Here is a 14,024-nt window from a genome sequence, read left to right as displayed (position 1 = left end):
AAAGGAGCTGTCTAGACTTTAGAACAAAAAGTCTGGTTGTAAACAAAAACGCTTGTTGGTTAATCATGACTTCTACTAAATATCCTCAGTTTTGCCTTCTGCTGTGGCTGTCGCATCCCTCCATCCTTTCCTTTCATCGTGGGAGCTGTTTGTCTGTCCGTCCCTGGTGCACTTTGTGAGCAGTTGTTAGAGGAGCAGAGCATCATCCCGGGGCATACATAATAATAATGAGAGATGAATAAACAGATAGAATGTCATAGTATTGTTGCTCGGGATGCTGACAGTCCATTTAAACTCATCTGTTTGATAATCAGGAAGTAAACTGTTAGTATGCTAGTTGTTGTTAGGATTACAGTGACAGCAAAACTCCACTCTGGTCTCTAAAAGTTGCATAAAGCTTTTATAAACTCATCACTGTGAATAATTGGGATGCTCTGAATGCATAAGGTAAGTGAGGAGTAACTTTGGGCTGCTGCAAATGAACTACTTCAGTTACCTTTTAAGACAGTAAAAATCAGGTACAGTGTCTTTAAAGCAGTTTTTTCAGGCAGAAAAGTAAAGTACGTGGAAAACTCTTCATCTCAAAGAGTCATAAAGTAACTCACGTGGCTATTTCTGATATATATGCTATAGATAAACTGTTTTCTTATCAGATCAAAGGCAGGAGCGGCTTGCTTTTTGTCTGCTTTTATGATACCAACTAACTTTCTCAAAAAATTGGGTACTTCAGCTTGAAAATGGAACTAAATACTTAATCCACTTTTTTCACTACTTAACTGTATTATCCAAGTCATTTTTTGGCCATTTTAGTGCAAATGTGCAGCTTGCTGGTCAAAAATGTATAATCTTGAATGTGTGCCATCTCCGGTACCCACTGCCACTATTTGTAGGTGGTGACATCACATATGACTTCTCTGATTACAGCTCGGCGTTTCTGATTATAAACATTTGACTGCAGAGGCCGAGTTTGAAGCTTGGATACCTGTTAGACCAATCACACTGTTCCTTATTTAGTCCTTTAGGTACTGCCCAGTTTAACACATCTATTTGAAATGTGGTTGTGGGCGGAGTTTAGGTGTTTAGACGCACTTTAAGTCTTGCTGTCATGAAGCGTTTGTTTCGGTATTAAGGGAACAGTTAGATACTTGGCAATTTTCATTCAGTTTAAGGATAAACTTTGTTATAGCAAGATAATATTTGAGAGTTCATAAACAAACAAAAAATATATACATATTTATGGGAGAATTGGACCAATCACAGGACAGCATTGTGGTTTGGGTAGAGACCAACTATGAAGCTCCCAAACAAACCAAAACAAACATGGCGGTGCAGACAGACGTAAACATTATATTAATTTTGAAATATATCTGTAATTTTCTCCGCACTACATTTAACACAAGTTTGATTTCTTGTCTTGTTTTGCTGATGCTTCGTCCATTTATCTTGAAATATTCGACTGGGCGTTCAGGCTTTTGTTGACCACTTTTAGAGAGAGAAATCCCAAATACAACGTGTAGAACTCCACTCAGGCTGCTGCACTGTCATTCTAAACAATTACAGTCTTTATGGAACAAACAAGCTGTGTCTCGTTGCCAGGGTAACGGGAGCACAGCCGCTATGCTACTGAACGTTCGCTTTATTTAAATGTCCACTATGTCACTTTTCACCTGTTTTTTTTGGGGGTTTTTTGCGTTGTCTGAAATGTTTCACAGTATGGCATTAAATGTATCTCCATAGCGACGCCACCAGTTACAGGTCAGGTCTGTGGAAAGGCAATTCTGTTTACTGTAAGTGCAGTAATACATGTTTTTAATGTATTTTTGAGCAATAAAAACACTAGTGGGTGAGTGAATAAATGAGAGAAAGTTGAAAAGGGAGCAAGAGAATTGAGAGGGAGGGTGGAGTAAGATGGAGAGATGGGTGAATGAGAGAGGGGGGGTATTGGGTTGATAGGAGGAGAGGGAGGGACACAGGGAGGGAGGGACACAGGGAGGGAGGGAGGAAGAGAGAGATGGAGACGCAACTTCAGTGGTGGAACAAATGGAAAAATTAAAGTGGAAAAGTAGAATAGACAGTAGAAAGAGAAAGAGAGAGAAAGATTTAGAGAAGAGGGAGAGAGAGGGATAGCCTGTCTGTGACCTGTCTGTGAACCTGAGCCTCCATCAGCCCCAGTGGACCAGAAAGTTTGTCTCCCTCATGAGAGCCTTGTGCACTGGTGTAGGTTTAAAAATATCACAATTAGTGAACTACAATGAGTCTGGAGTTTTCAGTACGTGTCTGGATATTATGGCCGATGGAAATATGAATGAAAATACAGTACAACCAACCAAAATGTGGAATAAACTGAGACAAAACCCAGTATTAAACCTGAAATTAAACCAGGACTATAAATGTTTGCTGAACTAACTGGTGGCGTGACAGTTCAACTAAAATCATCCAGAAAGCAGGGAACTAAACCCAAATCTAAACCTAAACCAGGATTACAACAGAACTGAACTAAAAACAGAGTAATTACAAATGTTACGAAACTGTGATGTCCGAAACAATGGTTAAGTAACACTGTAAAGCTCAACTTCTTACCTAAAAATACTACCAACCCGTGCAGAGTTTGACACAAATTACAGACCAATGTTCCACGTCTGTTCTGAACAAAACAAAGAGACGTTTCATTGATGAGTTGTCCCAAAGTGCATGGACCATCGAACCTGATCTCTGTATGAGCTCGGAGAACTTCACTTCACGTCCAAATCTGCAAACGCTTTACCCTTTTTGTGGTTGAAATTTGCACATCTAAAGATATAAGCTTTACTTTGAATCTATGATCCACACAGATTATTTTACACTTTGCTCATTTCAAACCCAATTTTGATCTAAAACGATTTGATAAAAGAAACAGATAAATTCAGATTAAAAACTGCAGTGCTGATTTCCGAGGTTTAAATAGAGGATACAGAGCGTTGGGTGTGTACGGGGGGTAGGTGGAACGTACATTTTCAGAACAATGGCACGTAAAAAAACATTATAAAATTCAGCGATTCAATTGTGCATGTAAGGATAGATACATCTGAACTTTAAACCACGCAAGTCCAAAGGTAATCCTGACCTGAGTTGTCGGTCTTTGCACACGGCCACCATGACCAGCAGGTTTCCCAGAATGCTCATGAGCATGACCAGAGACAGGAAGCAGATCAGAGCCAGCCGCTTGGGCATGCTGTCGCTATGGAGACAAGAGAAGACAGTACATTTAGTCATAAGGGAAGCCTCAAGGTACGAGCAGTTATGAGTTTGTACACCCACAAGTATAATTGAATACAGATATTACATTATGCATTATTTCTGTTGTGTAATTGTAATGAGGAACATGCCCCTGTTAATATAAAGATGCAGTAGTAATGAGCACAATCTGATGGAAGAGATGCTTAAACAGGTCTGGTGGTGATTTATCCCTTAATAACATGTATATAACATCACAATCATGGGAAATTTAAAACTGCTTCATTGGTTTGGTGACTGCTGTATTAATGAAACCAGCGTGATGATGCAAAATGCAACTCCAGGTATTTTTAATGACGGAGAGACATAACATAACATGGCAAAAACTAGTCAGTTTTTGTCATAATATGTGTTCTTTAAGGATGATTACATTTCATAAGTTCACATGCGTGTTCAGCTTAAGTGCCCCCTTCACCTTGACTATGATAAGCCCCTTTCTGCTGCAGTTTGACTTCCTGTAAGTCAAATGCCAACATCATCTTCATGTTTAAGCTCCTCTCTGTGTAATCCCATAGAGCTATACACCAGCCACACACACACCTAGTTAAAGTGCATATGTTTTTTTCACGTTTTTCTAATTCTGACTTGGTTTGGTGGGTTGGTGCCTGTGCTAAATAATTATCACAGTTTTAAATCAGGTAATTGGCAGTTTGTGGAAAAAAAATGAGAAGAAAAGAAGAAAAATACAGGAAGTAGAGTCCGTCTACTTAGGTCGTCAACACAGAAAACTCCGTCCAAAATGCAAGGACAATTTACTCACAAGAAAGACATTTATCAGTCATTTTGGTCTTAAAATGTTCATATTAACCCGCTCTACATGATCCTGCTGTTTAGATATGATATGATATGAACTTAATAACAGACAAATCAGGCGTCTTCTTTCACTCCCGCTAGCTTTATCTCAGGTTTGATTGGCAGCACTGCTAAACCAGCTGTGCAGGCGGGAAGGTGCGTTACGTTCAACGACCTGACTCCGGATTGGCTCTTTGGTTGCTCAACTTGGCTCCAAATTCACCCTGTAACTGCTAACCTCTATGAGCTTCATTTGACTGGAGCCGATTGCTATAGGTGATGTCAAACTCACTTAGTCCACTGCGTTATACAGTCTATGGTACGTCACGTCTGCTGCCCGTCTCCAACCAGGAAGTTTAAAAAAAAAAAAAAATTCTAACCAGTCATATGCACTTTAAGTTTGACCTTGACTCCAGGCTGCTGTCGTGGAAACCCTACTGAGCTGTGGTTGTAAAAGATCTATCAAATGCTTTTATCTCAGACCTGTTTGACATTGGGGTGTAATACGGTGATATACTGGAGATTTGTGCCTTGTGGACGCTACATGTTGAAGGTTTTGACAGGTAGAAAAAAAGAGTCAAAATGAAGAACCAGTCTGTTTGGGACTGTGTTTCTGTGGAGAGGCTTGAATGGGGAAAACTGTTAATATTTTTCTTCACATAACCACTCGGGACCAAATATAAAATTTTATTTTTTAATTTCTTTTAATAGCTCAACTTTGGATAGCTCTTTCTCAAAGGGGCCTCACTTGCAGCTGTTTACTCTAGGGTTGTCAACAGAATAATGAAAATCAGATACTAATGGACTCTAAAACTAGTATCAAAACTGGATACTCATTTGAACAGGTCAATACTAAAAAAGTCACATTCACACAGAAGTTAACCTTTCCTGAATAGCTTTAGAATGATCTTGAGCTGCATCAGAACAAGTATAAGACACATAGACTAGAATACACTCATGGACTACTATGGAACCTACCTGGACGACTGAGGGATTTACATTACATTTACCATTTACATTCTATTGTCCAAATAAAGAGTGTTTTTTAGTATCATCCTGGTATCCGTATCAGTATTGAGTATCGAGACTAACCTAGAGACCTAAGAGCCGTAAGTGTTGCGAGGATTGGTTGTTCGTTGGTAGTCCATCCTGATTCATTTCATTGTCTGGTGAAAAAAGGACTAAACCAGGACTAAACCAGGCCTAAACCAGGACTAAACCGAGACTAAAGCAGGATTAGAACAAGACCAAACCAAGTCTACATCAGGACTAAATGGGCTCAGACCAGGACAGACCAGGACAAGGGCAAACTCAGTTTTAAAGTTCAGATAAAGTTCACTCTCTGTTCTTATTATTATCTTGTAAACTATAAAACCCACGCTCCCCTCAGCTGGAGTGCTCCTCTCTGCCCTCGTCCCTCTCTCTCCCTTCATCTCTGTCAATCTCCCATCTCGCTCCCCTTTTCTCTGTCTCCCTTTTTCTTTCTCTTTCTTTTTTTCGCTCTCACTGGCTTCTCTCTCTCCCCCCTCTCTGTCTTCTTTTCATCCTCTCTTTCTCTCCCTCTTTACTCTCTGTCTCTTTCTCCCCCTCAGTCTCTGTCCCCACTCCTTACTCTCTACTCTCTGTTTTGCTCTCTCCCTCTTTACTCTCTACAGTCTCTTTCTCCCCCTCCCTCTCTCTCCCTCTGTGTCCCCCTCTTTATTCTCTACTCTCTCACTCTCTCTCCCCCTCCATCTCTCCCTCCTTCTCTCTCTCTCCATCTTTACTCTGAACTCTATTTTTTAACTCCCTCTCTCTACTCTCTCCTCTCTGTCCCTTTCTCTCCTCCCTCTCTCTCCCTCTTTACTTTCTACTCTCTATCTCTCTCTCTGTCCCCCTCTTTATTCTCTACTCTCTCACCCTCTCTTCCCCTCCATCTCTCCCTCCTTCTCTCTCTCTCTGTCTTTACTCTCTACTCTGTCTTTTTTTAACTCCATCTCTCTCTTTACTCTTTACTCTCTGTCTCTCTCTCCCTCCCTCCATCTCTTCCTCCCCCCCTCTCTCTCCCTCTTTACTGTCTACTCTGTCTTTTTCTCCCCCTCCCTCTCTCTCTACTCTCTGTCTCTTTCCCCCCTCCCTCTCTTTCTCCCACTTTACTCTGTACTCTCTCTTCTCTCTCTACCTCCCCCATCTCTCCCTCACTCTCTCTCCTTCTTTATTCTCTACTGTCACTTTCTCCCCTCCCTCTCTTTCTCCCTCTCTGTCCCTCTCTTTATTCTCTACTCTCTCACTCTCTCCCCCTCCATCTCTCCCTCCTTCTCTCTCTCCGTCTTTACTCTCTACTCTGTCTTTTTTTAACTCCATCTCTCTCTTTACTCTATACTCTCTGTCTCTCTCTCTACCTCCCTCCATCTCTTCCTCCCCCCTCTCTCTCTTTCTCCCTCTTTACTCTCTACTGTCTCTTTCTCCTCTACCCTCTCTCTCTCCCTCTCTGTCCCTCTCTTTATTCTCTACTCCCTCACTCTCTCTCCCCCTCCATCTCGCCCCCCCTTCTCTCTCTCTCTCTTTACTCTCTAATCTATCTTTTTCTCTCCGTCCCTCTCTCTCTTTCGCCTCTACTCTCTGTCTCTTTCTCCCCTTCCTGTTTCCCTCCCTCTTTACTCTCTACTCTCTACTTTCTGTCTCTGTCTACCTTCCTCCTTCTCCCTCCCTCTCTCTCCCTCTTTACTCTCTACTGTCTCTTTCTCCCCCTCCATCTCTCCTGCCCTCTTCCTCCCTCTTTACTCTCTTTCTGTCTCTCTCCCTCTTTACCTTTTACTCTACTCTCTTTCTCCATCTTCCTCTCCCTCCATCAGTTGATCCATTCTATCTCCACAGGCTTCAAACACACTGATACATACAAATAATCACATCTTTGATCAGAGCCGTGACTCTAATCACAACTAAAGCCACATTACGGAGCTTTCATGTTCAATTACAAGGCACTTTCAACCTTAAACAGGACCCAGAGAGGCCATTAGGACAGATACCGCTGTTGCCGGAGGTTTCACAAGACATTTACACCGGAATAAAAGGGATACGGGACGGTAATTGTCAGACTTTTTCAACACTGATATAAGCATAATTTAAGGGTGGTTTTGGAGGTGAAAGAATAAAACTTGTTCTGCATTTCAGGTAAGGCTGAAAAGAATCATCTTAAAGTATAATTTCAATTTAAAGATTATAATTATAACTAAATACCCCTTTGTCTCTAAAGGTTAAAGGTGCTGTACCTGATTTTTAACACCTTAAAACTTGAAAAACACAACTACTAGTTCATTTTAAAAGGTTTGCAGTAAAAGTCTAAAGTTATTCCTCATTTTCTTTATGCATGTGGAACACCCTAAGTATTCACCTTGATGAGTTTATAAGCACTTTTCAAAACTTTCAGAGACCGGAGCCCAGGATACTAACGTGTACTTCTTGATTACTAGACAATAATATTAGAATTAGCGATTCTTTTTGTCAGACAGGAGCGTTTTTTTTGGCTGCTTTCCGTGTGTCGGCTACTTCCTGTGTCGTAGGAGGCGTAAACTTCTCCTACGGTCCGGGAAAACAAAGTACAGCAGCCTACAAGACACGTCGCTACACCATTGAGGCCACAGGAGTTGGACAAACTGTGTAAAGCAAGTAAATAAAAGCTCCTGTCTGACAAAAAGTATCGTAGATTTTGAGTTTAAAAGTGAAAGCAGAATGAACCTTTACCAAACAGACAATAATAGTTTAAGTAGCTGCAGACAGAACACAATGGTTTTATTTTGACCTCAAGATCTGTACACAATATATCTGTACTGAAGCAAGACACATTTTACTCAAATACATGTGAAAAAATTGTGTACAGGGTCTTTAAAACCTGCTAACACTACTATAGACATCTACAAGAAACACGCTCTGAAATCCATGTAATTCTTGTATAAGTTTGGCAGCAGTTAATATTATAAGCACTAACTTTTCTGGAGGAGCTTATGCCACCTGTTTGCTTTGCCTGGAATGTTCCACAGTAATGCATTAAACTGATATATCTTGTATTTATTAAGTTACTCATACTGTTATTGTTAAAGAAAGATATGTTTTCTACTACGCAGCCTCGCCTCTACACAGATCTGACCTAAAACTTAGCCTGGCGTCACCTGCTTATCGTCATGGAGATAGACAAGCTTAATGCCATGATGTGGAACAGACAATTACCAAGAACATTTTATAAGTTATTCATGTTTGCATTCTGTGTTTTGTTTCTCAAGCTGATTAGTCAAACATTTCGCAGAATGAGCTTCTCACTTTTCGTTGCCAAATCCTACGACTAAACCCAGTATTTTATTTAATCCAAATCTCTACATTATATAAGCTGCAGTCTATATTTAATTTATATTTAATTGTTTATTACATAGGCAGTGCTTAATGACCAACAATAATGGTATAAAGTGCAGGAGTTCTAGGCGAGTTTTCAGTTCCAACTATATCAGTTAACGGCATCCCAGCTTCATCCGTGTAGTCCTGACCTTTATAAAGCAGCACAAGAGCACACGTTATAGCAGTTAATACGCCACTAAAGGCACAGAGGGAGGACATATGTATTCTCCACAGTCCCTCGGTGAGCTGAAGAGCATATGTGGGTGTCCTTTGCTTTGATTGGCTCATTATTTCAGTAATAGTCTTCCACTTTGTTTCATCCCTGTGTTTGCTCTGGCTTTGCTCCGGTGCTGCTCTGGCTCCGCTCATGACTAATGCTGTCTCTGAATCAATGTATTCTCCAGGCTGATTTAAATATCACTACTTCCCTGTCAACTGCACAGCGGATATCTGCTTTTTCACGACCGGGACAAAGGGAAGACGCTATGAGAGGTCAAATGACGGAAATGTATTTGTTTTTAAGACTAAAGTTGTATTTGAGTATTCAGGATACATATATAAGCATGAAATGTTGGGAAATGTTGGCTCTAAATAAATATATGATGACACTTTTTTCCATTTAATACTGCAGAGGGTCCACCAGCTGCTTGTTTCTATGGAGATGGATAACAATAAATGCCATATAGTGGAACATATAAGCAATAACATCTCCATAGCGACAAGCAGGTAGTCAACTCTCTGCAGTTGGTCTTAACATTCACATCACACATCACTTTGCAAAGGAAAATCAGATGTTATTGCTTGTCCTTATATGTTCCACAATATGGCATTTAACTCTTACAGTGCATATCTCCCTAGAGACATGCAAGTTACAGATCAGATCTGTGAAAAGGCAATCCCCCTCACACTGACAATGTAGCTTTTTGTGAAACACTTGTAACTGGATAAATGCAAGGTAGTTTAATGTCATACAATAGAATATATCAGGCAACAATATCTCCATGGGGACAAGCAGGTAGTGTGCACTCCACCTGAAAAGTTGCATAGTGCATCTTTAAAACAAAAATATAATAATATGTAAACACTGAAAGCAATCGATATATGAAACCAAACAATCTGTTAAGCAAATCAATATAAAAACCCAGAAGCAGACTAAACCAGGGCTAAAACCAGGACTAAACCAGAACTAAACCAGAACTAAACCAGAACTAAACCAGGACTAAACCAGAACCAAACCAGAACTAAACCAGAACTAAACCAGAATTAAACCAGGACTAAACCAGAACTAAACCAGACCAGGGCAAGACTAGTCTGCATCCAAACTCAACTGGGCTAAAACCAGGACTAAACCAGGGCTAAAACCAGGACTAAACCAGAACTAAACCAGAATTAAACCAGAATTAAACCAGGACCAAACCAGAACTAAACCACAACAGTACAAGACTAGTCTGCATCCAAACTCAACTGGGCTAAAACCATAAACCATGACGAGTGTGAACGCCGATTTAGAGTACTTAAATCAAGTATTCAAGCCCCCTTAACTTTTAGTGTGCAATATCTTTTCACTACAGTGAGATTGATGCACTTAGTACAGGCTGACGCAGCAGGGCACTGTTCTGAACACAAAGCTTTCCAAGGGCCTTATGCCATGTGTTTAATGAAAAGTCCATAAGAAAAGATGAGCTGCAATGAAGTACAAGGAGAGGTCATAGGTTTAACTACAGACCTGAGGGAAGGAGATAGAGGAGGAGGGAGCAGATCCAGGGCTGTCAACGCACAATACAACAACAAAATGGCGGCACTAATTTTATTTTATAGAGTAATAACAAAAGGTGGGTAGATCTTCTCAGGTAAGACTACTCTTTCTGATTTGTGAAGCTAAGCAGGGCTGTATATATAAATGGACATAGCTAACCTGCTCACTGCCACGTTCCAAATATGACATGAGCATGGGCACTCTTCTGGCTCCAATTCACTTTCTATTGAAAATCTGTCACCCCTCTCTCTGTAACTGCTGCTGTCAGGCTCATCATTTTGGTCTTAAAATGTTTATATTAACCCATTCTACATGCTCCTGGTATTTTTTATTTCGCTATTGTGTCCATAAAACAATATATTTCGATGAAGTTGCTCCCGCTAGCGACAGGTTTAAGCTGAATGCTACTGGTGACGTCACACTTCCTTAGTCCTGTTCTAAATACAGTCTATGGTGTGTGAGAAAAGTGTATAAAGTGTGTGGTGAAGGGTTTTACAGCCTTAAAACATATATAATAATTGTAAAAAAATAAGCTGATTACTTCGCGAATTTCACCTATTGCGGGTTATTTTTAGAACGTAAACCCCGCGATAAACGAGGGATCACTGTATTCAAAAGCAACACCTGCACTAGGATAAAAATGTCTAGCTTGTTCCTCTATCTTCTTCTCATAGCTGTGCGTTCCTCCCCCTGCTCTGCTCTGCTCTCTGGTCTGCTCTCTGGTTCAGATCCTAATTGATCCTGCTTTTCGCTGATTGCCTTCTGAAGTTGAGATTTCTGCAGGTCAAAGGTCCCGTTTGGCTAAGATCCAGTGGTGTTTATGTCATTTCTGCTACTGCTCTCTTCCCCCCCGATCAAAATGGTTACGCATCTCTGTGTATCTGAGTCAAAGTGCAGCCAAAAGACCACACCTGCAGGGGGAGTTCATGCAAAAACTACTAGGAAACAATGTATTTACATAAAGACGTGTGAATCATGAGTTTAATCTGCCTTTTTACATATAAATACCAAAAAAAACCCAACAACAAATCTTAAGATAACTCACTCATTCACTCACTTCGCCTTTCTATAGTTGTCCCATATAGATGCTTTTAATCTAAATAAATAACTTCACTTCGATACTAAGGAATTGGCTCAATACTCGATACCGATTTCAATACCACAATGATAATGAGACATTTTTTTAGACAATAGAAAGTGATTTTCTTATTCTAGTTTTTGTCCTGCGAATGTGAATTTTTTAGTATCAAAACTTGTTCAAATGAATATGTACTTTCAAGTGTAAGCATCGATTAGTATCTGATTTTTGATACTTTTGACCCTAACGCAGACAGCTAAATTCAACCCCCAAAAGTCCCCAAAGTCAGTAAAATAACCCAATGATTTCAGTCTCTTCAAATGTCCTTTAAACTGTCTGAGGTCTTTATATCGTGTGGCAGTTGCTGATTGGAGCTTTGGGCTTTGATGAGGGCAGCGTTGGTGGTCTCAGACGAGAACAGGGAAATCTCTAGAGCATTCAGACATGTTTTTAACTTTAGAAAGAGGCAAAGATGGAAAGTGACTGCAGAAATGAGTGAAATTATGTTAAGTTTGAAGTTGCACAAGACGTTTTCAGGAGAGTGCCAGAGCATGAACTTGTTGACATTGCAGAGGTTATATGCACGATTCAATTCAAAGATGCATAACCTGGTTTAGACCTGGTTTAGTCCCTGTTTAGACCTGGTTTAGTCTCTGTTTAGTCCCGGTTTAACCTCTGTTTAGTCCTGGTTTAGTCTCTGTTTAGTCCTGGTTTAGTCTCTGTTTAGTTCTGGTTTAGTCTCTGTTTAGTCCTGGTTTAGTCTCTGTTTAGTCCTGGTTTAGTCTCTGTTTAGTCCCGGTTTAACCCCTGTTTAGTCCTGGTTTAGTCTCTGTTTAGTCCTGGTTTAGTCTCTGTTTAGTTCTGGTTTAGTCTCTGTTTAGTCCTGGTTTAGTCCCTGTTTAGACCTGGTTTAGTCTCTGTTTAGTCCCGGTTTAACCCCTGTCTAGTCCTGGTTTAGTCTCTGTTTAGTCCTGGTTTAGTCTCTGTTTAGTTCTGGTTTAGTCTCTGTTTAGTCCTGGTTTAGTCTCTGTTTAGTCCTGGTTTAGTCTCTGTTTAGTTCTGGTTTAGTCTCTGTTTAGTCCTGGTTTAGTCTCTGTTTAGTTCTGGTTTAGTCTCTGTTTAGTCCTGGTTTAGACCTTATTTAGTACTGGTTTCGACAGTTTAAATTGTTTTAATTGTTCAAAAAACTCATGTTCTTGAAAAAAACATGCTCTATTACTGTGTGTGGGTTTGCCTTCCCACAGATCTGACCTGTAACTCAGCCTGATGATGTCACCTGCTTGTCTCCATGAAGATAGATAAGTTTAATTTTGCACTACGGAATATTTCTTGCATAACTTCAAGGAGAGAGGCAGATGACAGAGCGTCCTAGTGCACCTTTAACCTAGAATGTTACTGCTCTGTCCTCTCTTCCAGTTTCTAATTACAATGTTCTAATTCCGTCACAAGAATAGCTGAAAATTGGACAGTTTTATCTTGTTGTTTTGTATAAATAAAACAACAATAGTTAGTGATGTAATCTTGTTTAGCACGATTTAATTAAAATGCCCATTCCTTTGTAGCTAAACAACCTGACGCGTTACTTTTCTCCTCTGTGGTTTATGGGTAAACAGTGATATAAGGGTAGCCCTCCTCTCCCGCTGCGTCGGAGCGTTTTGGCACAGGACGTGGAAGACTTAGTGGGACGTCCTAATTGGGAACAAAGGGGTCCAGACTGTAGCGTTCTCTCTCAGCAGGAGAATACAAGATGTCTTTATCTGCAGTGAACCAAAGCAGCTCCGAGGCAGTAGGCACAACAAGCAGGCATGTGTTAGGACAAGGCAGGGAGAGAGAGGAGAAGGAATGAAGCGGATTTGGGCTAACGGCTAATAGCATCGACCAAAAGATGACAGTGATAAAGAAGGACTATTTTTTTTAAATGGTTTTGTTTTGAGATTTTACTAATTTAAGTCTTAGAGGTGCACTGTGTAACTTTTCTGATAATAATCTGCCAGGGGGAGAGGATAGGAAATGACGCGGATTTGGGCTAACGGCTAATAGTTTCCACCATCAGACTGTGGCCAAACATCTTTGTCAAAGCCTGATCTTGTCAGTTCTCAGCAGCTAAGTAGAGCAGGGCCTGGTTAGGACTTGGATGGGAGACTACTGGGAGTTCCAGGTGCCACAGTGGCCAAAACTTTTGTTGTGTCCTTAGGCAAGACACTTCACCCACATTGCCTAGTATGAATGTGGTGTGTGTGTGAGACTGTTGGTGGTCGGAGAAGCAGATTGGCAGCCTCACTTCAGTCAGTCTACCCCAGGGCTGAGGCTACAACAGCAGATTGCCACTGGTTATAATAAATTAATAATACAGGAAATTGTAAATCCACTTTGAGCATCTGGAAAAGCGCTACATAAGACTAATGCTAATTATAGAGAGAAGGAATATCTAAAATGTTCAATTAATTTGACTGCAAAATATGTGACTTGATTTGAGATGTTGTAACCAATTGAAATCTTAAAGATATACTGTGTGACTTTTCTGGTGATGATCTGCCACCTGTTGGTCTCCATAGAGCAGGGGTGTCAAACTCATTTTCACAGAGGGCCACATGAACAAAAATGTCGCTCTCAAAGGGCCAGATGTAACTGTAAGATAAACGTAACCAAATGTAATGTAAAATAAACGCAACTACTTTTTAATTTTGTTATTTAACCGTTTGTATATTTATTAGTTATTCAAGTTACAAATATTGCATATGGATTTGCATAGATATG

General features: G+C 40.4%; 1 protein-coding gene across 1 annotated transcript in view; it reads right to left on the bottom strand.

Annotated features, from left to right (window-relative positions):
* htr4 (5-hydroxytryptamine receptor 4) overlaps positions 1 to 14,024 on the bottom strand; it is a 224,308-nt gene that overhangs the window by 101,875 nt on the left and 108,409 nt on the right. The window contains exon 3 of the mRNA XM_033973967.2: positions 3,104 to 3,217. Coding sequence (XP_033829858.2) covers positions 3,104 to 3,217 — 114 coding nt within the window. The remainder of the gene's footprint in view (positions 1 to 3,103; positions 3,218 to 14,024) is intronic.

The sequence above is a fragment of the Periophthalmus magnuspinnatus genome, chromosome 10 (genome assembly GCF_009829125.3).
Source record: "Periophthalmus magnuspinnatus isolate fPerMag1 chromosome 10, fPerMag1.2.pri, whole genome shotgun sequence".
Taxonomy (NCBI): Eukaryota; Metazoa; Chordata; class Actinopteri; order Gobiiformes; family Gobiidae; genus Periophthalmus; species Periophthalmus magnuspinnatus.
This window is presented reverse-complemented; position numbering and strand designations above follow the sequence as displayed.